The sequence below is a fragment of the Amyelois transitella genome, chromosome 6, assembly GCF_032362555.1.
Source record: "Amyelois transitella isolate CPQ chromosome 6, ilAmyTran1.1, whole genome shotgun sequence".
Taxonomy (NCBI): Eukaryota; Metazoa; Arthropoda; class Insecta; order Lepidoptera; family Pyralidae; genus Amyelois; species Amyelois transitella.
Window position 1 is genome coordinate 6,429,501 of NC_083509.1, and position 21,320 is coordinate 6,450,820.

General features: G+C 35.8%; 2 protein-coding genes across 6 annotated transcripts in view; one reads left to right on the forward strand and one right to left on the reverse strand.

Moving 5' to 3' along the window:
* The window catches only part of LOC106131142 (large ribosomal subunit protein eL39), a 71,839-nt gene that overhangs the window by 4,787 nt on the left and 45,732 nt on the right, over positions 1 to 21,320 (forward strand). Inside the window, exon 4 of one of the 2 annotated variants that reach the window (XM_060944735.1) lies at positions 1,916 to 1,925. The exons of the other annotated variant lie outside the window; for it this stretch is intronic. The gene's annotated coding sequence lies outside the window, so the exon portion shown is untranslated. Of the gene's footprint in view, positions 1 to 1,915; positions 1,926 to 21,320 lie in introns of those variants that run through there. 2 annotated transcript variants of the gene reach the window in all.
* On the reverse strand, positions 1,195 to 21,055 carry LOC106131266 (bestrophin-4). Of its 4 annotated transcripts, none has more exons than XM_060944733.1 (13): positions 20,698 to 21,055; positions 12,209 to 12,319; positions 11,512 to 11,683; positions 9,567 to 9,769; positions 8,962 to 9,130; positions 8,034 to 8,282; positions 7,615 to 7,848; positions 6,042 to 6,273; positions 5,048 to 5,192; positions 3,341 to 3,429; positions 2,591 to 2,776; positions 2,273 to 2,403; positions 1,195 to 1,494 (listed from the first exon to the last, which is right to left on the reverse strand). In XM_060944733.1, exons 1-13 carry the CDS (start codon positions 20,766 to 20,768, stop codon positions 1,378 to 1,380), a joined length of 2,109 nt encoding a protein of 702 aa, XP_060800716.1. In that variant the 5' UTR covers positions 20,769 to 21,055; the 3' UTR covers positions 1,195 to 1,377. The 4 variants fall into 4 exon arrangements, with proteins under 4 accessions (XP_060800716.1, XP_060800715.1, XP_060800717.1 ...); XM_060944732.1 differs by having other exon boundaries at positions 7,588 to 7,848; XM_060944734.1 differs by lacking the exon at positions 8,034 to 8,282 and having other exon boundaries at positions 7,588 to 7,848.

A 21,320-nucleotide genomic window follows, 5' to 3' on the forward strand; every position in this document is an offset into this window, starting at 1 on the left:
CCGCGCCTGTCTCTTTCTTGCGGTCAACAAATATTAAAGAGACGAAGAAAACGAAACAAATATAGTTTTGTCGCCGCGCTTCATGATGCTCGCCTAGGAACATAAAGTTGTGGAGTCTCTTTGTTTTATTTTTTGTTTGTGATTTTTTATTTTGTTACCTTCGCGGCAATAATCTGTAGCCGGCATTAAATAAGTGGTAGTATTTATTAAGATCGGTTGTTGTTGTTTAATCACTCACATTTTATTGTCACTATTGTCGAATTAAAAATAGATTTATATACTTAAATTCGTTCTAATTTATTGATAGTTCTCTATAAACAGAATACACCCTCAATCAAACAAGCTAGTAAAGTATAAAATTGACAAAAAAAAATAGTACTTCGAACACTATTTGCGCCCCGAGCCTCGCTTCTGTTAGAATTTTGGGGTAGTAATTATCCTGTAAACCAAATCACATCGAAATCTGTTCAGTAGAATTTGCGTGATTGAGTAACTAACATCCTGACATACTTACAAAGATCTAAAAAATACATTTTCCAGATTGACCAAGTCGGGGATCGAACCCGAGACCTCCGACTGGGCAGTCAGGCAAGATGATCATTAGGCCACAGAAGTCGACAAAAAACAAAAGAATTACCTTTAAAGTAAAAAATAAACTACTTACATCCAAATCGACACATAATCACAGACATTCAAACACTCATACACCCAAACAAACTCCTTCTAACATTTTATTGCAACGCATTTCGTATCAAAATGTTAAAGCCACTCCACTAGCCTCTTTGTTCTAAATGAAACATTGAGTTAATACTATGTCACACCAAACTACGTTTTTTAAGGATTGCGTGCCTTACTATGAAACATTTAAGGTTAAATTTTCAATACACTTGTTTTTGGACATAGGACTTTGTCAAATAGTCGAAGTAATATGCGTAATAATAATTACGTATTGAGGTGAGGACGATATTTTGTTTTATTTTGCTCGGAACTGTGTATCTAGTTGTTTATAGTTGATCGAAGTTTATAAGAATAATTAAGAGACTAGAGAAGAACGTAGGATACCTTTCATCCCGTAGGATTTGCGTAAAACCTGCATTAATGGCGCTAAATTCCTCGCTTTTTGTAGTAGGCGCTTAATCCACTGCGGGTAAAAGCTAATAAGTCGTAATTCAGGATTAGAGAAAATAATTCCTAAGTTCTATTATATTTTATTTAATCGTAATTTTATAACTATGTACAGCAACAGATACATACATTCTATCTGGACACATGATTCAAACTGATTTCCTTATTTTAAAAACTTATTATCACAATTGCTAATACTGAACTGCACTGAGATGTCCTATTTCAATCCCACTGGAATATAAAACTACTGTGTCAGGTGGTGTCCTTCGTATCACTTTTTGATACGTCTTGCTTTCTTGATTCTGCTGATTGTGCTAATAGATCTTCTAATAACAAATCATTGTCGATCAACTCCAGGCTCCCCGTAGGCTGTCAACAAAATATTTAAATGAAGTACTCGTAGAAAGCGATTTTTTAAATTTTTGAAGAGGGATTAGAAATAATAGGATTTAGTAGTAAATAATACAAGAAGTTCAATTGAGTGGTATAATATTTACTCAAAATGTTCATATATTTAGTGGCCTTTTATGGCTGATGTTCCCACAAAGTCCCGAGAAAAGGCGAAATGAAGCACTCGGCTGTACTTCGACCATGACATAAAGATTCATATACATAGACATTAATATTTTATGACGGGGACTGACTAAACTCGACATGGTAAAAATAAGCTTCTGAAGAAGTTCGATTGCTGATAGCTGGGGTGATTAATCACGTAAAAAATTCGGAATCTTATGGAATGCCAAGTCACAAAAACAATAAAAGTCCTTCCTGAATATGTTTCCTGATAATTTAATGATAAGAAGAAGTTAATTACAACCCAAGCTTAAAATACTAAAATTTAAGCGCTATTGCCGTGCCGTGCTTGTGTGCCGTGTGGTTCCCGGCACCAATAGAAAGAAGAATAGGACCACTCCATTTCTTTCTCATGGATGTCGTAAATGGCGACTAAGGGATAGGCTTTTATACTTGAGATTCCTCTTTTAGGCGATGGACTAGCAACCTGTCAATATTTCATTAAGCCAAACGCTGAATGTGGCCTTTCAGTCTTTTGAAGACTTTTTGTTGAATCTGTCTACCTCGCAAGGGATATAGACGTGATGAAGTGTTATGTCGTATCAGCCCTGTTAAGAGTTAAAGTCACAACTACCTGTTGAGCGCTGACTGAACGCGCGGCCATCAGCTTTTGCAAATACTTATCGCGTCGATTTTGCTCTCTAATGCTTCGTAAACGATCGAAATCGTCCATGTCTGGATCCTCGTTACCGTCTACTTCGTCCACTGAAAATAAAAGATTTCTTTTATAAATAATATACTTCTTTAAATCGTAAAGAGACAAGTGAATCAAGGGACATTTAAGTCCATGTGTCGCGGTAACATAAAAATAGGTATGCATGAACAGAGAAACGTCTAATATTAACTGATACACAACATCGCTTTCTCGTTCTTAGGGGAGAGATACACTCACTGAGAGTGTTGCTGCCGGCCGCACTGAGCGAGGGCCCCACATCGCTGTCGAGCCGGGGCCGCGCCTCGTCGGGTAGACTCGGGAATGACTGCTGAGTGCTCAGAGACTGCGCCGCTGGACTCTTATCTCCAGCATTGGTTCGGCCCCAATTATTGTTTGTTGGCGCCGATGTTGACAGTCTGGGGTCTGTGAAAGTTATTTGTTTTAATGAGCTAGCATCAAAGTGAATTGGCGGTTATGGAATACTACTTGCAACTTAACAATATTGCCTGCTTCTGAGAGATAGTGAAAGGTGTAGTATCTTCCTCTATCTCTCAGAGGCAGAGAAAAAATAACTAACTACTGCGAAAATATGCCTAAGGCCGTAATTGATGTGTCACGTTTCAGTAACAACAAACCTACGAGTTAAATGTGATCCGATGTTCAAGGAACTCGAGACATACGATTACTAAGAATTACTGACATAATAAGAGTAAACCGACCAAAGAAGCAGTTTATTGGACTGTGAAACAATGCTGAAATATCTAAATTTTGTGCTACATTTATGACCACACATACCCTTTTGAATGTGGGTATATATTTTTGTATGAAAGATTGCTTTTTATTGAGAAAATGCTTATGACGGTTAAAAAATGCTCCACCCAAGATAGAGCCTCAGTATTGGAAGAAATAATCATCTGCTTATTCACCCTAAATAAAAATGAAATTATCTAAGTATACAATAATAAGAGGTTTTAATAAATAACTTACTGGAACTATGATTAGATGTTCTGGACGGAACATTCACTGGTTCACTAGGATTTATAGGGTTCTGATTAAACAAACTCATCGCCGTTGGCCTGAAACAAAAAGCATAAATTACAACTTATTTTTGTGAATATATTGCATACGTTTAAATTAAAATGAATTCAATGTCAATAAGACTACGCGATTTTGGGCCATAAATTATCCGTATGTAAAACATTTTAAACATAATTAAACCTCTACGTAACGTTTTGGCAATCCTATTATAATAATATTTGCTACAAAAAAGCATGAAGATTGTTTATGTCGTCGGTGTTCTGAATTAGTAGTATCCTCGGAGACAGCTCTATTTTGGGCATAACATCTTTATTTAGCTTAATACAGTTGCGACGTTTCTCTCAAAACACCAAAATAAACTCTTTCCTTTTGAACATTGCATAATGGAGTTGTTCGCGACTGGTACTTATTATACACCAACCATAGTTTTTGTAACGTAAACCATAGGTAATTTTAAAAAATCGAACTCATACCTACATTAAAAATTATTAGCCATAATCAAAAGTTCAAACCTCAAACCTGAAATATGTACTTTCACCTTTTGCAACACGTAAAAATGTAAAGGCACATAGATATCTTTTTCATGTATAACCTATTAAAAAGGTGTGTACATTTTAATACTTTACTGGTTTTTTTTGTAGATGACAATAGGTAAGCGGGTGACTTTCGTCATGATCAGTCTTACCGTTTCGAAAACTAACAGACAAGTATTATTATTATGCCACAGTATATAACAGTCACCAGAAAAATAACCTAAGTGCCTTATAAAAAACTCTTACTTTTTAAATTCGATTCCAATGGTCATGGCCAAAACTCAACTCATATGTAATGAAGCGAATGGATTTGAATTACAATGAGGGACTTTGCATTGATAGTGGTGTAATACACTTGACAGAACATAATCAGAAACACATTGAATACAAAGAATGCTGTTGTAGTAAGTATTTTATACATAATGAATTTCTGAAAACTAGTGTACTAATAGGTACTGTCGTTTCGGGAAATTTAGACTTCAACCGAGTATTTCTGTTTGACCCCTTCACGCTTATACATATAGGTGTGTTGGTCACTTTATTTACTTTCAACAGTACTTACGCAGATTTTACCTCGGTATAATAGCATAGCATATGTACCTACTTCGTTATACCAAGATTCTGCGTCGTTGTACGTTTTGATATGAAGGTTGATCACCTTTGAATCTTAAGTACCTAAACTACTACAGTTTTTGCAGTTGAGTATACAATGATCAGTTTGCATCCTCTGTGACGTGACTCATTATTTACCTTGAATATGGTTTGTTGATAAATTATTCTGTTTTGAGTAGTGGGTGAAGTGACAAATCATTTAAGATATACTTAGCAGATTTTTTGTAAATATTGCTATGAGATTGATTTCATTATTAGAAGATTTGGAAATGAAACCTGCACCTACAGGCCACTAGATGTGTAATGTGATACAATAAGAGTAAAGTTCCCTTGTAAAGGTTGAGCAGTAAATATGGGACTCATTTCATGTAAAAACCTGACTCCCCTAATCCAAGATCATGGTCAAAAGTACCCCGGGCTCCTCCAGAGAGGTGTGTATATAAAAATATAATATTAACCGTTTACCCTGCATCAAAAGTAGGAGCAGTTTGCGGAGAAGAATACTACTTACCTATTCTCGGGACGTTTGCCCATGCTGGTAATGGTCGTCTGTTCGTCGACCTCTTCGATGACTTCGTTGGCTATCTTCATACTGCCGCTAGCCGCCGCCGGCTTGTTCAGGGCCGGATTGCTGGCGGATACTGAGAAACGCGACACTGAAAATATAATTAACACATTTTGGGGCAAATTACAGTCAGGCTTAGTAGGATGAGTATATTATATGGAGCGATACTGTTTTGTTTCGTAAGTTTACCTAGGCAGGCAATCAGGGGGTTGATTCATGAACGTTGACAAAGCGTCTTATCTTCTCTCTCTCTTTCTTTGTCTTTGAGGCTAACCGCAGAGTAAGAGAGAGAGGGAAGATGAAACATTTGATATAAATATTATTGATCTTAAGAGCGAATGGACCAGATTTTTTATTAGAGTCACTTATTGAAAATTGTTGTATTAAACCGTATTGCAATCGTAACATTAAATTCAGATAGGTATTTTTTTTTATATTTCTTAAATAAGAACCCTTCCATATTAATAATCCATTGCTTGATACCAACGGATGTTTAACTCATACAATCATGCGGATGCAATTAGCTCTCTGGAATTCGTGAGTAGCAATTAAAATAGCGCTAACTTTACTGTTTACTTCGATTCATTATGAATTATTTCACGTCAATATATGGGTTGATATTAGAAGTAGCTGAATGTAGATCATACTTACATATCATTGCAATTATGCAACACCTCAGTGTAAGCATGACGTGCAGCACAAAGCTTGCGGTAGCTTGGATTTTCAGATTCTGTTCGAATCTGAAAATCCAAGCTACCGCAAGGTATCTTAGGTAAATAACAATAAAACCTATTTTTTGCCATGAATAATACAGCTAAAAATTATATTATGAAACATTCTTACGAATCCAGAAATACGAATAAGATTTTTATAAAAAGTTTATTCCTCAGAATCCCTAGAGTATGCCGAGAGTATGTGTGTACCCATAAAAGGCTCTCACCTCCATCAGTTTGGGATCCAACCTGCGTCCCCGCTTGTCTCTGGTCCTCCTTCGAGAACAGTCTCTTCAACATCGAGGTGACAGACGCCACTCTCGCCATAGGCGCTTGTTGAAGTGACGTCATGGAATTCGTCGACCCCATAGAGTTCCTATCGTCTTTCTTCCCGCGCTTACTCCCCCGCGACACGATAAAGTGAATACCAGATGCGGCATCATCGTTCATTTGAAGTTGCTAGAAATTTGAAAAAAAATATGACTACATTTTTTTAAGTTAGCAGGTAGTTTGCAAAAGAATGCGGAAGAAGAAACTGTACACAAACTGACTTTATTATTTAACAATTAACTGGAACGAGACAAAAGAATAGAATATTTTTGATTAATTAGTTAAAAGATAGAAAAGAAAAATTACGAATTTATTTACTATCACAGTTTCACAGATATTACTCGAAGGTAGCTAATATTTACAGCTTTATTTTCGTGCACAAATCAAACAGAACATTAAACACTGCGAGGCAAAAGATCGGCAGTTAAACAACACTTTTTAAGAAAAACATGTGGTTATTTTACATCAGATAGACAAACATACAATATGAAGACCATTTACGAAAATTGACGTTCAAAATATCAGTAACAGAAGACCGAGTAACAAGGTAGGTACGATACAAGAATCCTTAGTACGTTGTCAATGGAAAACAATTATCACACATTTTCGAAAGTCAAGTATCGTAGGCAGTTGTTAAGAAGTTACATTGCTGGTAAGTAAACTCTCACAATGAAAAATATATTTTAGTTTACATTACAGGCTTCTTACTAGCGGTGAAATAATAAAAACCACACCAGAATATTATAATTTCCATATACGTTAGTTGGTTATCAAATAAATGTAAGATAAAATCATAGTATTAAAGATGTAAAGCAACTACATATAAGTCCTTTTTTAATTTATACTTATATATTTATAAACTTAATATGTATGTCTAGGTTAGTTACTCCTATTATTCTGTAACATTAATTATCAGGGCTGCCATGGCTATAAAACAGATTTCATGGAGAATAATTTAAACAATATAAACCAGTACAAGGTACTGGTTTATTTTAACTACTATTTAGTTATCACTAACAACTGTCACATGAATGATTTTACGACTTTTCAATTTATATTTGAAAATGGTGACAAGTGACTAACTATATAAAATCCTGACATGAAGACTGAATTATCAGGATTCAAAATTGGAACAAGATAAGACCACTAAAGGGACAAAATAGAAGAAAGATGCGGCAAAACTTTATTGATATGTCAGTTAATCAGAAATGTTTTAACTCATTAGCATCAAAGTGATGTATATTATTAGGTAGTATGATCATTTTTGTTTCATAGGGTTTGTTAAAAAAAACTCACAATTATCAATAAGAAAATAACGGTATCACTACAGATACCATCACCAATATAAGGAATGACATAAACCTGGCAACCCTTGACACCGACACACTGCTAAGCTCCATGATATCCGAGCGTGCAGCATGCTTAAAATAGGGCGAGTCTAACCTCGGGCGGGGCGAACTTGTAACTCACGGTGTTTGAAGGTACCATCTCGTCAATTTTGACCGACGAGGGAGCAACTGTGACCATACTTCGTTGCCGCACGGGGACCGCCACGCGAGCGGTCGAAGGCTCAGGATGCTCCTCCCGTTGGTTCTCCGTAGCAATCGTGTAAGGCAACTCCGCGGGGAACACTTCGTCCCAGTACTGGTCCTTGATCAGCTCTGGATGCTCGTGGTGCATTTCGTCCACGATCATGTAAGACACCTGCAGTGAAAACATTAATTGTTGATCTGACTACATACTTTCTGGCACTCGCGAAAGCTCAGTAAGCTTCAGTCATAAATTAGCAATAGTAGGCACTTATACGTATCTTAGAATCAAGCACTTGTTTGTACCAGAATCTAACAGTGCATGCCTTTGCAATTCAGATTTAAGAATCTATTACTCACTTGCAAGTCCCTATCGATCAGCCAGTTCACTTCAAAATCGTCGTCATCTTCACCGAAAGGATTTATCAATGACTCGGCCACTTTCAGCCATCCCATGTAGAAAAAGAATTCTAATGTGCTAAATATAGGAAAATATAGATCTATATTACTGATGTTCACGGAAGCTGTTTGCGACTGCAGTTTGTTGTCGACCCACTGGCTTCCCAACGCGGACGTTATAAAATATGAGTAAACAGCTATGGTAACTACCTGAAACAGAACGGAAAATATCTTACCTACTTACGGGTAATTTGATCGGTAAGAAATAACTTGCCTATGAAGCATTCAATCAAGTCTACGCTAACGACAAAGTATAATCTTCACCCAATAAAAAAGAACAATAGTTCATGATGAAAATCATTTCCACCAATGAATCGTTATATAAAAATGTATTACTGGTTAGTAAATATGCCGTGTGGTTTCCGGCACCATTAGAAGAAAGAATAGAACCACTCCATCTCTTTCCCATGGATGTCATAAAAGGAGACTAAGAGATAGGCTTATATACTTGGGATTCCTCTTTTAGGCGACGGGCTAGCAACCTGTCACTATTTGAATCTCAATTCTATCATTAAACCAAACAGCTGAACGTGGCCTTTCAGTCTTCTGATGACTGTTGGCACAGAGGTGATTATATGTTGTGAATAATTCATAATGCTTACATCCAATGGACAAGATGATGAAAAGGATAAATAGAATTACTTCTTGATCTTTTTCCCTATAATTGTACTTTAATGTGGTGTAAAATCAACAATCAATGACTATTCAGACGGCATTCACCATATCCATTACCGCCTTTGAAGGCGTAAAGTTCCTAACTAAGCTACATTACAACAGTAATTAAGATAATTGCTAAACGCATTTGAAATAGACCAAAATGCGTAGGTACCTGAGTATATACAAGCGGCACACTGATTGTGTCGTAACTAAGGAGCAGGCCAGCTTGCCCCCTGAACTTATTTAGCTCATCTATTATAGTTTTGACTGCGAAATCATCTCTTATCCGGCCCTCTTTCCTGGCCCTAGTCACTATACTCGTCGCCCATACTATTGGTAACCTAAAACAATTTAATAAAGGTATTAACATGTTTGTTTAAACTGGTATGGCCTTGTAGTGAGGAAAATTTCTTCAGTGTAAGATAATTTATTCAAAATATATATGACTATTTACTAAAAGCAAATAAAACTATCAATCAAACTACATGTATTATGTCATGCTCGTTAAATGATTTTATGCTACAAACACTCCAAAATCATGATGGAATATTAGCGATCTTCGTCGGTCATTAGAAGCACTCAAGTTAAACAGTAATAACTGCACCAATTTCGTTTAAGCACATGAGTCTAGTTCCACTTACATTTACGGAATTATTTATTATCAACCGCATGACGAATTTTAATGATGACGGCAATCTTACAGCGTTTTATTGCACGTTTAATGACGTTATACTGAGGGTCGAATAGGAAAGCGTTTTATTACAAGCTCGTCATTACCAATGCTTCGAGGGCTTCGGAAATTTTTCGTTGAGATTATCCAAAATTGTCTTTTCATTTTCAAGAAGTAAGCCTGCTTCTACGAAGTTGCTTCTTGTGGGGAACCTCTTCTTAACCCGGGGTGATATCATGGTGAGCACCATTGTGAGACAGAGACACACGTAGCGGACGATCGTGCGTCGCATCAGTCGCCCCCGCTCGTCCTGCCGGCTCAAGGGTACAATCATTTATTTTGTCCCGTTTTCCCACATACTTACTGCAAATAATGAAACGTTATCATATGCTTTTTACTTAATAAATACTAAACATAAACTTTTAAAAAACCCCAGTCTTTTCCTTCTTTTTTCCACTCTTAAGTACATAGAGTAGCGCATGAATCGCATGATCATTATGATCAAGCGTGATGCTCAAAATCTTTATTCTGGGGCGTGGCTCTTTGACAAACCTTATCAACTCAATATCACAAGCTAGTAGGTATTCGGTTGTCATGAAATTTGAAATTGATTATTTTATAAGTAGATAGTGTTGTGAATTCTCCAGAATTATTCAATAAAATATGATTAGATTAGATACCTTTCGGTATCTCAAAATCGCTTCCTTATTATACTTATTTATACGTTTTTACTCACGCGAGAACATTATCACACACAATGCCCTCGTTAGAAATAGCACCAAGCAAGTAGGTATAGAGGAAACATCTAAGTACATAATCACTAACGCAGCGAGCATAAATCAAGGCAACATCCTTGACATTGTAAACAATACTTTTATTGTTTCTATACCACAAATTACTTTTAAAGATTTCAGAATTGATCTGCCATTTTCTTATTAAGAAAACTCATGTTGCAATCAACTATATACCTATGTATATAATTGTATGAGTCCTATAAGTTTTACGAAAAACAAAATCAATTTGCCGTCATTGTCCACTTTTCTTATGATCGATGATTAAAATCTAAGAGTCGCCATACGTTGAAATGGAATTGAAGCCAGTCCACAAATTTTTCTTAAAAATATACATTGGTAGAATGAAAAAATAACGGTAAACATCTGTGTAAGTATTTGCGATTTTATCGACTTAGTACCTATATCACTACTGTATGAAAACATCACGTACTTTGTTTGTCATCTTTATCTCGCATCACATGATAAATGTACTCTTATCAGGCAGAATCCTTGATTCGTTTACTGTCGTTTTATTGCAGCAAAGTTATAGACCTATCAAACTAGACTAAATAGACACAAATTAAAATAAATGAGTCATCTTGTGGAGTTATTAGTTGATATGATATTAAAAGTATATCGGCGGTCTTTTTCCGTTCCAATCCGATATTTTTTGCAAGCATTACAATGTGCTTAGCAAAATTTATATTCGTATTCAATCAGTATCACAAATTGTATTGTACGCACGTATTTAAAGTATTTTTTCGTACTCGTCTGATGATAAGTGACTGTCGTAGCATAAGTAAAAGTTTCATGCTTAATTTACTTTTAATAAGTATATGCTAATACTAGAGGCCGCCCGCGACTTCGTCCGCATGGAAACCCTATCAATCCCGCGGGAACTCTGGGATAAAAAGTAGCCTATGTGTTATTCTGGGTCTTCAGCTACCTACATACCAAATTATATGGTAATCGGTTCAGTAGTTTTTGCGTGAAAGCGTAACAAACATCCATACAAACTTTCGCCTTTATAATAGTAGTAGGATAGTAGGATTATAAGTACGGGATGGAAAGACAAATAAGAAGACAAAATTATGTAACAAGACGCTCCTAAATAAAACGGAATATAAATAAAGCTTAACCTTATCTTAATTGAAATTCATTCAAGCTTTTAGTTCTATCTATAATTTATTAATGTTTGGCCGTAATGACGCAAATGCGTTATTAATTTTTTTTTAAATTAACCAGAGTAATTGTAATAAATAATACACATATATTCTACCTGTCCGTGAATAGTTGCAGATACGAACACGGCGATGGAGTCGGGCCACGGTATGGTGGTGTACTGGCTCCACCACCGGTTCATCACTACCGTCACGTAGAAACCCAGGACAAACGACAATGGGATCACATTGCCGTGGAAACTGCAGTAGTTCACCACACCTTCGAATGTTCTGCACAAAGATATGAAAAACAATTTTGACCAAATTTTCTAATCAGCTGGGAAAGCTTTCTCGTTTCAATAATTTCGACGTCGTGACGTGGTCGTGGTCACGACACTGCAAATAATTAAATGTATCTCAAAAATGTCTACAGCTCGAACAACGAATTCGTTGATACATTATAATCAATTCCTTAATTAACATTCGAAGGTGTTTGCTGATAAAAATACAATACGTATCATTCAAGAAATATCAGTTAAGAGATATCAGAAAATTGCTGTGTGGTTTCCGGCAATTTAGAATAGAACCAGTCCATATTTCGGATGTCGTAATAGGCGACTAAAGGAAGGCATATAAACTTGGGATTTTTCTTGTGTACGATGGGCTAGCAATCTGTCACTATTTGAATATCAATCCCTTCATAAAGCCATTCAGCTGAACGTGGCTTTTCAGTCTTTTCAAGCCTGTTGGCTCTGTCTTCCCCGCAAGGAATATAGACATGACTACGTGTATGTATGATATGAGAAAAGAACGTACTTTTTTGCTTCCTCGTCCAGGAATAGCCGGTAAGTTAGATTTAGAAAATAATATATTAGTAGGAATACAAGAAGATCTAACCACACCAGCTTGTAAATGCTGCCCCGCCATCTGGAACAAACAATTAACATAAACATCAAACTGGCGTGTCAAGGAAGGATCATATATCAAATCATCATTGTATCAAATGCTCTCTAATTCACACTTTTATCCAATTTATAAAGACTCGTATTTATGCTAAAGTCAAGACTTGTGTTTCGCTTCGTTTCGCATACCTACGAGTATGTACTTACCAGCCAAGAGACATCTGTCACGCATACAGTAGGAAGTTTTGCCTAGTATTGTGCTGAGATATTAAATTAAAAAATAATATATTATGTAAAAAATATACAAAAAACACACTACATAATCTAAGGCTGAACTTATGTGGGTAATTTTTTAAACATTATGAAATTAATAACATTGTCTTTACATTTAAGCGAACCTAAGTTTTGAAAACAACATATCGCTTTCACGATTTGTCCACACTAATATAATAATAAAGAAAAAACATTTTAAGTTTGTATGTTCGTAACGAATAAATTCAAAAACTACTAAACCGATTTTGATGCAAATTGGTACAAAGAGAGAATAAACCTTCAGGAATGATATAAGTATGCTTCTTTTATTCTGAAAATTTCTACGTAGTTAGCTCCGCGCAAAAGCTAGGTTCTTCTAATGATTGATCCAGAGATCTACACAGGCTGAGCCTGAGCGAGATTTATCAGTTATGTTAACCTTGTTTCTCACAAGTACTTACCTAAATAAGATTGGCAGAAGTGTAATAACCTGAGAAGGCCATTATACGCAAAAAAAGTAAACAAAAAAGTTGCTAATTTTAGTTGCTAAACTGTTACAAGTAAACATCGAGAGACGTTGCAGTAGTCGTATTTGATGTAGGTATATTATATTCTACATAAGTATCATCTACTGAGCGTCGATAAGACAAGCATTGCTAATCAAATGGTTTTAAGTTTTTATATACTTTAGTGACCTTGTACTGCGAAGAGCGAGTTATAAATTACAGCTGTTACGTGTTGCACGCTAGTCTTCAACATAAGCGTTGATTAGACTTAAACATACCATTTCAATTTGTACTCGTATTCGTCTCTTGGTTTAAAAGTAATCTTAATATGATACTCAATATATTTAATGTAGAGCTTCAAAACGCCTAAACGCCCAATGTTCGCAATCGCAACCGATATGTTCGGTTTCCTGACATACTAGAAAATAATATAGCATAAATGAACAAAAATATAACATCGATATTTTTGTTCAAAAGCACTCTTCGCATAATACCATGACAATAAGCGACAGGATATGACGTAATGACGGCGCGCCAGGTATGACGTCACCGGCAGGACAACGATGTAAATACCCAATCAGGCACATTTGTAACGAAATTCAAAGTCTACTACTAATTTTACTCTTTATTTAATTTCAAACTTGATTTTATTCTTATCATTCGTTCGGGTGAATACATGGTGAATATCATTACTTCATAAAGTACTTACTATACTCACAATAGATAATCTCAAGACATTTTGAAGTTTCACTTAGTTTTTTTCTGTCTTAGTCAATTAATTAATGTCCGCGTTCATTTACATTATGTATTTATTTTATTTTTATGTGTGGTTTGACCAATCGATCAGCCATTTTTTCATTCACTTATTTATTTAGTTTAGTACTTATGCGGTTTTACGTCAATTAAGCGTATTCGCCAGGTTTGCCAAGTTTCGGTCGTTATTTGTCTGCTGACATTCTTTGCCATCATATTGGTAGATTTGTTTTCCTTCGGTTAGCATACAGTTGTACGCGTCTTATGATAATGGCAAAGGTGCGTCTGAGCGATGATGAAAATGACATCACGATATTTTAAGAACTATATTTGAGTTTCAGTGAGTCACCATTTTACGAAACATCAGACAAAAATGGCATAGGTGTATGCCAGTGATTTGTTTATGCTGACTGCTGCATTTAAAACTTCGGCTTTTTTTATCAATGTACATGTTTATAACTGCAGAGTCTAACTGAGAGTCATATACCTATCTAGCCGCTAGCTCACTTGAGTAGTGTTACATTTGCCCACTGTTTATTTGTAAAGACTTAGCCTAAATACGATCAAAAAGTTGATTACACAAATACATTGACAAGAGGAGAAAGCATCATAATGACCACTAGTTAGATATATGACCAAGTAGAAAAATCGAACCCAGGCAGTCCTGGGTACACACGCTGATATCAGTGTGTGCGCCTAGACCTAAAGGAGTCCCAAAAATTCACGGTTGGGCGTTGCCATCGGGCAGCGATAGCGTCAGTGGCCAACGGATAGGAATTAAAAGAGACTATACACAGAAACTTTGTACAATGCACGAAAGAATGGTGTTTCAAAAAAGATACGACGGATTTATTTACAGGCAACCGCGTAACAAATTCCCTGCTTAGAACTATGTAGAGCGGTAATAGCGGTAATAATGAATTTGAGTAAGTTGATATGCTGTTGACCGTACGTAAGTATACGAGTGATCGATTTAAAATCCATATTTGTGTAGTGCAACGAACCTACAATAAGCGGTACCTACTGCGGTAAGTGCAGGGCGAATGGTGCACTGAATAATAGATGTCCCTTGCCTGGTAACAACTTGGAACATTTCTAGTGGACACGTCGGAGACCTACGACTTCCTCGTAACTACTACCACGACATTTCATATTGAACTGCATTTCATATATAACTCTTCATAGTAAGTCGTATTGCATTAAAAAACAGCCAATGTTGATTCATCAGTTGTATGGCTTGTTTTCTACTTTCAGGGATATATGCTTACTATGAAGTTGTTTTTATTTAAAACGGGGCTGGTCCTACCTGGAACGAGTACTAATAAAGAGTATTAAAACACCAATCATGCCAATTGCGTTTTTCTTCGTGACACAAGATTAAGCGACGAAACAAGTTTCTGTCATAGGTCATTGTAAGCAGTTTGAATGAGACAATTCAAAACATGCAAATAACGATGACACTGAATTAACATGCTAGTCTTCTACTTATGTAATTTAATTTTTGCGTCATTTGCGAGTGAACGGGACAAACGCATTGTGAGTTAAGCGTTGGCAGCGAGGATTCAGGCACGAGCTGGTCGGTATTGATCTGCTGGAGCGACGACCTTTACGACACGAACATCAGTAGTGCATTCATTTTTAAGTTAGCCAAACTATGCATTTTATACACACCAAATTCACGTTAAAATTACGGTCTCATACCTAACTGTACAAAATCAGTGATGCACCCAAAGCTTCTGTACAGGGTGGTAAAACTCAATTACTCAGATGAATTACATAATAAATGTCGTATTTATTCGACTCCTGCTCAGAGCACTGATTTTAAGACAACCCAAGTCTACCACTTTCTCACCGAATGTTGTATTATTTAATTATTTTAGATGGTGCTTATCCATCGCCTGTGTGATATTTTCCCAAAATGAAATAAAGACACCAAACTGTTTACTTACTTTGGTTCACCCTGGTGATATTACAGATCTACACAGCAGCATAAACCTTTTGTCCTTAATGGATACGGGTTAACTTAAAAAAATTAAGTAAATTTGACTGTCAAGTTGGCTGGAAGAGATCCCACTTAGGGATAAGCCCGCCCTTGTACTTTACTACTGTTTTATATTTGTAATCTATTTCTTTATTAAACAATATAGCATTTACTTACTTACTAAGTACTTTTCCAGGTAATTTAAAAGCCAGATTGACTATGTGGTAGGTAATTAGTATGATATCAATATTAGAACGTATTTTAATTGTGATACTATAAGTACTTTTATAAGTTCGCTACTTTGATAACATATATACATATGTATATATAGGCTAATGGAAACCCATTGTCATTGTATATTTTAGGAAAAACGTCAGTTAAGGTACGGCCCGATAATGGTTTAATTCAAATTCAAAATTTTTATTCATTGTAAAATGATATTCATTCATTATTATAGGATACTTCATATCGCTTAATAATTATCAAAACTTTTGATTTCACAACATTGGTTGCCACTTGTGTGGACGCCTTGGTACAGTCCCACCTCCAAACCACCGCGTCCAAGGCCGGCTCTGCTGCGGAAGCTGCAGAAGACCTCAAACGGCCTAAATATGCAGTTATCGGGAATAACAACATGTTTAAGGCGTTTGGGGTTGAGACTCTGTGGCCATGGGGACCTTCTGCACATAAATTATACGACGTCATCACCCGAAAAATTGTCGAGGTTACTCGTGATCAGAGGGCTGGTCTTTATCTCGCTCAAAAAATAAAGCATTGCCATTCGTCGTGGCAATGCTGCTAGCTTTCAGGACACTTCTCCTCGAGACTCCGATCTGCCAGAACTTGCATTTTTGTAAATAAGTGTTAGTAAAACTAACACCACTAAACTATTAAGGCCTATTTGTAGATTTATCTTTCAGTTTTCTTTAATTAGTCTTATATAGATTTATTTAATTTTATACAGACCCTCCTAATATCATAGATTTAAAAAAAGGTAAATTTAAAATAATGGTTTAACTCTAGTTAAGACCATTAAAATAGCTAATATTGTTCATAAGCCCTGTTGGATTACCTTTCAAAGTGGAGTATCATCAATTTTATAATGTTTCTGCCAAATAAAAACAACTTCACAAATAAAGTTTTCGTGTTCTTCCCAGTTATTTTAGCAACATAATTTCAAACTAGTAATATCCTTATGTAGGAGACGTTTCGTCCACTCCAACTTCAGAAGGGTCTTTGGTATCGCATGGGAGTGTATTTAAACTTAGTAAGTACCTTACTAGCTGTACTTACAAGATAATGTGAATCATCAAGGTCGCAACAGCTGAAACTGCTAGTAAAATAAGCAAACATCGTGGCAGTTTCCGTTGACGAAACAAACACGAGAGCGAGGCTCTACTGGCGCTTTGTATGTCGGAACCTTGTTTTCTAAAAACCTAAAATGTCGAAAAATACCTTTCAAAAAGATAATTTTTTACCTAGTCGAAATTATTATCTGAAACTCGAAAGGAAAAAAAATTTGAACAATCGCTTTTGATATGACCAATTATGTAAGAGTCATCATATAATGTACGTACGGTCAGTACCCTTAATAATTTCGGTTGCATTTTAGTCTCTGGAGAGAAGCCCGTGTGAGTACGCCTATTGAACTTTATCCTGGATTGGGTAAGTCAGTTTTTTTAGACGAAAGTTACTTCAGTCTGACCTATGCAACCTAACTGAAAAGGTTGGTAACAATAGATAAATGTGCCGTGTGGTGTAGTTTTCTATACTTATAGGTACATACATACATTACCTATTATGCTCATAGCGTCGCGCCTTGTCAGGCCATTTGATTTTTCGGTCGGCGTCTTCCCCCTACACTTGGCAGGGGTGGCATGGCTAGATATTTACTGAAATTCCCAAAATAGCTTCCAGGTTTTCGTAAGACCTAACCGTACCATCGTAGGCGTTATAGCGTTCGTCCTTGAAACAGATTATCTTGTGTTTGTTGCCTACCCATCCACTATCTATAATGATGTATGGTTCTAGTTTTCCTCGTGGAACAACTGATATGCACAACTAATCTTTCAATCTCTGTCAATTCATGAGGAAGTTTGTGAAACTAAGCTTAAGGTTGCTGATATACACTCGAGCAAATACAAAGTAAGGTAAAGTATTTTTTTCCAGATATGCTAAACGGAAAGTAGTTGATTCATTCACTCATTTATATAATCACATCTATATCCCTTATGGGGAAGACAGAGCCAGCAGTTTTAAAAGACTGATTGGCCATGCTGAGCTGTTAGGGTTAAATACAGAATTGAGATTCATATAGTGACAGGTTTCTAGCCCATCGCCTAAAAGAACAATCCATAGTTTATAAGCCTGTCCTATTAAGCTATTGATTTGGAGAGTTATGCTTATGAATAGGTAAATTTTGTTTAATGTATAATTTTTTCCGAATTTTGCACCCGTGCGATGTCGGGGCGGGTCGCTAGTGTAAAATAAATGATAAGGTAACTAACAAGATATTTGTTACTATATTGTTTTTCAAACAAATCTTAAAGGTGATATGCTTGCTATAATGAAAAGCTGTGGACGCCAAAGACCAGACAAAATAGATACTTTAAGTGCTTTGTCATGAAGAAAGCATTTCTTAGTTAATTAACTGATGAAAAGTTATTTAAGAACTAGACTTTGCAAGGGACTTTGCTCCCATGACGACTTTCATAAAAAAAATGTAGCTTATGTTTCTCTTGAAGGTCTTGTCTGTGTAAAATATCATCAAAATGAGTAAAGTAGTTTTTGATTGAAAACATTGCATGCAACAAAAAAGTTTATATGACCTTAAGAGATGCTTATGGCCACATCTTAGCTCTGTTGTCATGAAAAATAGGGCTTAATAAATGGCCAAAATCAATTTATTAAGCCTTTTTATACCCTAACCAAAATTTGTGATTCTCATCTGCCTAAGGTGGGTTGACACCATGTAGACTATGTAGTGAACAAAATTTTAAAAAGCAAGCAACTATTATTAACATAAAATAAACATTATGAAATCTCTTTCAAATTATACTTTTGAGGAATGTGAAGGGTTTCTTTTTAGCTATTATAATATAGCTCACTTAGTGAGGCAATCAACCTCAAAGAAAGATAGAAATACATTCAGTCAGAAAAGTATCGGGAATGGATTATTTATTTATGGTTCCAAATTCAAATTTTTGTTTTTTTTGTTGTTGTTAGATTGGCACAACTGTTTTCCATTTTGGCGCGGAGTTTGAGTTGCATCTGTTGTTTACATTAAATACAGTGCTATTTTTAGTTATATCATATCTAGTGTGTATTGCTAATTTCATAATGGATAAAAACATCGAACAAAGAGTTTGTCTTAAATTTTGCATTGCCAATGGAATATCGTGTTCGGAGTCACTGAAAATGTTACAGAAGGCTTACGGTGAATCGACTTTATCAAAAACTCGTGCTTATGAGTGGTACAAAGCGTTCAAAAGCGGTCGAGATGTGATGGAAGATTTGCCTCGCTCTGGTAGGCCATCAACGTCTGCAACTGAAGTTAACATCGCAAAAGTGAAGGAAATAGTGACTGAAAATCCTCATTCAACTTTGAGAGAGATAGCCACCGAACTTTCTGTATCTCACGAGTCGATCCGCACCATTTTAACTAATAATTTGGGTATGAAACATGTTGCCGCTCGGCTAGTCCCAAAAGACCTGAATTTTTTTCAAAAACTCAATCGCATGAGAGTCGCTGAGGACATGCTATAACGAGTCAATTCCGACCCAACATTCATGAAACGCATTGATACTGGTGACGAGACGTGGGTTTACGAGTTTGACATGCAAACTAGTTAACAAGCTTCGGAGTGGCGCCTTCCAACTGAACCGAAACCGAAAAAACCACCCCAAAGTCGTTCAAAAGTCAAAGTCATGTTGACTGTTTTCTTTGACTATCGCGGTGTTGTGCACTCGGAATTCTTGCCGGAAGGTCAAACGGTAAATAAGGAATATTATTTGAGTGTTATGCGGCGTTTAAGAGAGCAAATCCGACGAAAAAGGCCAGTTTTTTGGAAAGAAAATTCTTGGATTTTGCACCATGATAATGCACCTTCGCACAAGGCCATCATTGTGAACGAATTTTTAACCAAACACTCAACAAATACCATCGAGCAACCACCATATTCACCAGATATGGCTCCAGCCGACTTTTTCTTTTTTCTAAACTCAAATTACCACTTCGTGGCACCCGTTTTCAATCGGTAGAAGACATAAAAGAGAATTCGCGGTGAGAACTGACCTCAATTCCGGAAACAGCGTTTAAAAAATGTTTTGATGATTGGATTATTCGTTGGCGTAAGTGTATCGTTTCTAAAGGAGCATATTTTGAAGGTGATAAAATAAATTTGGATGAATAACAAACAGTTTGTGTATTATTGATCTTTTCCTGCTACTTTCTTGACAGAGTAGTATTAAGACATTAATTAGTGTTATCCACTTAATTAGATAGCCCTTCAGTAAACGAAATTATTATTAACAGTAAGTTCATAAAAACATACACATATGTATTTACCACACATACTTAATTTTTTTTTATTATGTATTATATTTTCTTTTATTTGAGACTTGCTTTTAGGTAGAGTTTCATTCCGATACATAATTTAAAAGTAGTCTATATAATTAAAGATTAGTTGTTTGTTGTGTCTAATTAGATTTTGTCAATTGTGATCAAGGAGTTCACAAGAAAAAAGCTACATTTTTAAATTTAAAATAATATTATGGATGAATATAATGTAGGTACCTAATTGGTTCCATAGGCAGGTATCTAGAAAGTCCTAATTAACAGGCATGCACTAAAAATGTGGAAACTGGTTAACATCTTAATTTAAAAAAAGGTAATGTATGCGTTGAACTCACCGGTACAAAACTTTTAAAAAGGTTCCAAAACCGCGACACGTTGCTACTTCGCCAGTGTAAGTGACTGTCATTTTGCATTCATACAAAACTACATTACATGGCAATTAATAAAATTCACAGAAAACTAAAGTTAGAAGCTAATACCACTTTTTCTTGTCACAGCGATAAATAAAGTGCAAATTACAGATTTACCAAGACCCAAAAAGTTATGATATCACAAACAATCAACCAATACACGGTATATTACATTATCGAATAAAAATTCACCAATTCAAATGTATTTACGAATTCGTTAATAATAAATTTCAACAAAAAGAAACTACCAGTCCATTTCCTTGAATAAAACTGACTGAAAATCTGAAACTGATGAATGAACATGAAATGAAGTGAATGAGAGTGAAGGAAACTGACACTGACAACGACAAATCAACCAAAATATGGTCAGAACAAATTATTGACGTTGACAGCTCAGCTTGACAGACTTTTTTTCTACTTAACTTAGACCAAGACAATAGGAATATAGCCAACAGATTTATAAGGGTAGCAGATTTAACGTTAAATCTACTAGTACACTCCTATGAAATGGAGGCGTTAAGAAAAAGGAAAATTACTTGTTATCCCAC

Excerpts from the sequence above, each read along its gene's own strand:
- LOC106131266 (XM_060944732.1), bottom strand. The coding sequence starts at position 20,768 with ATGACAGTCACTTACACTGGCGAAGTAGCAACGTGTCGCGGTTTTGGA. Across the intron at positions 7,849-8,033 it reads TGATCGATAGGGACTTGCAA|GTGTCTTACATGATCGTGGA; the intron begins GTGAGTAATAGA and ends TTTTCACTGCAG. Across the intron at positions 5,193-6,041 it reads TGGATCCCAAACTGATGGAG|TGTCGCGTTTCTCAGTATCC; the intron begins GTGAGAGCCTTT and ends TTATATTTTCAG.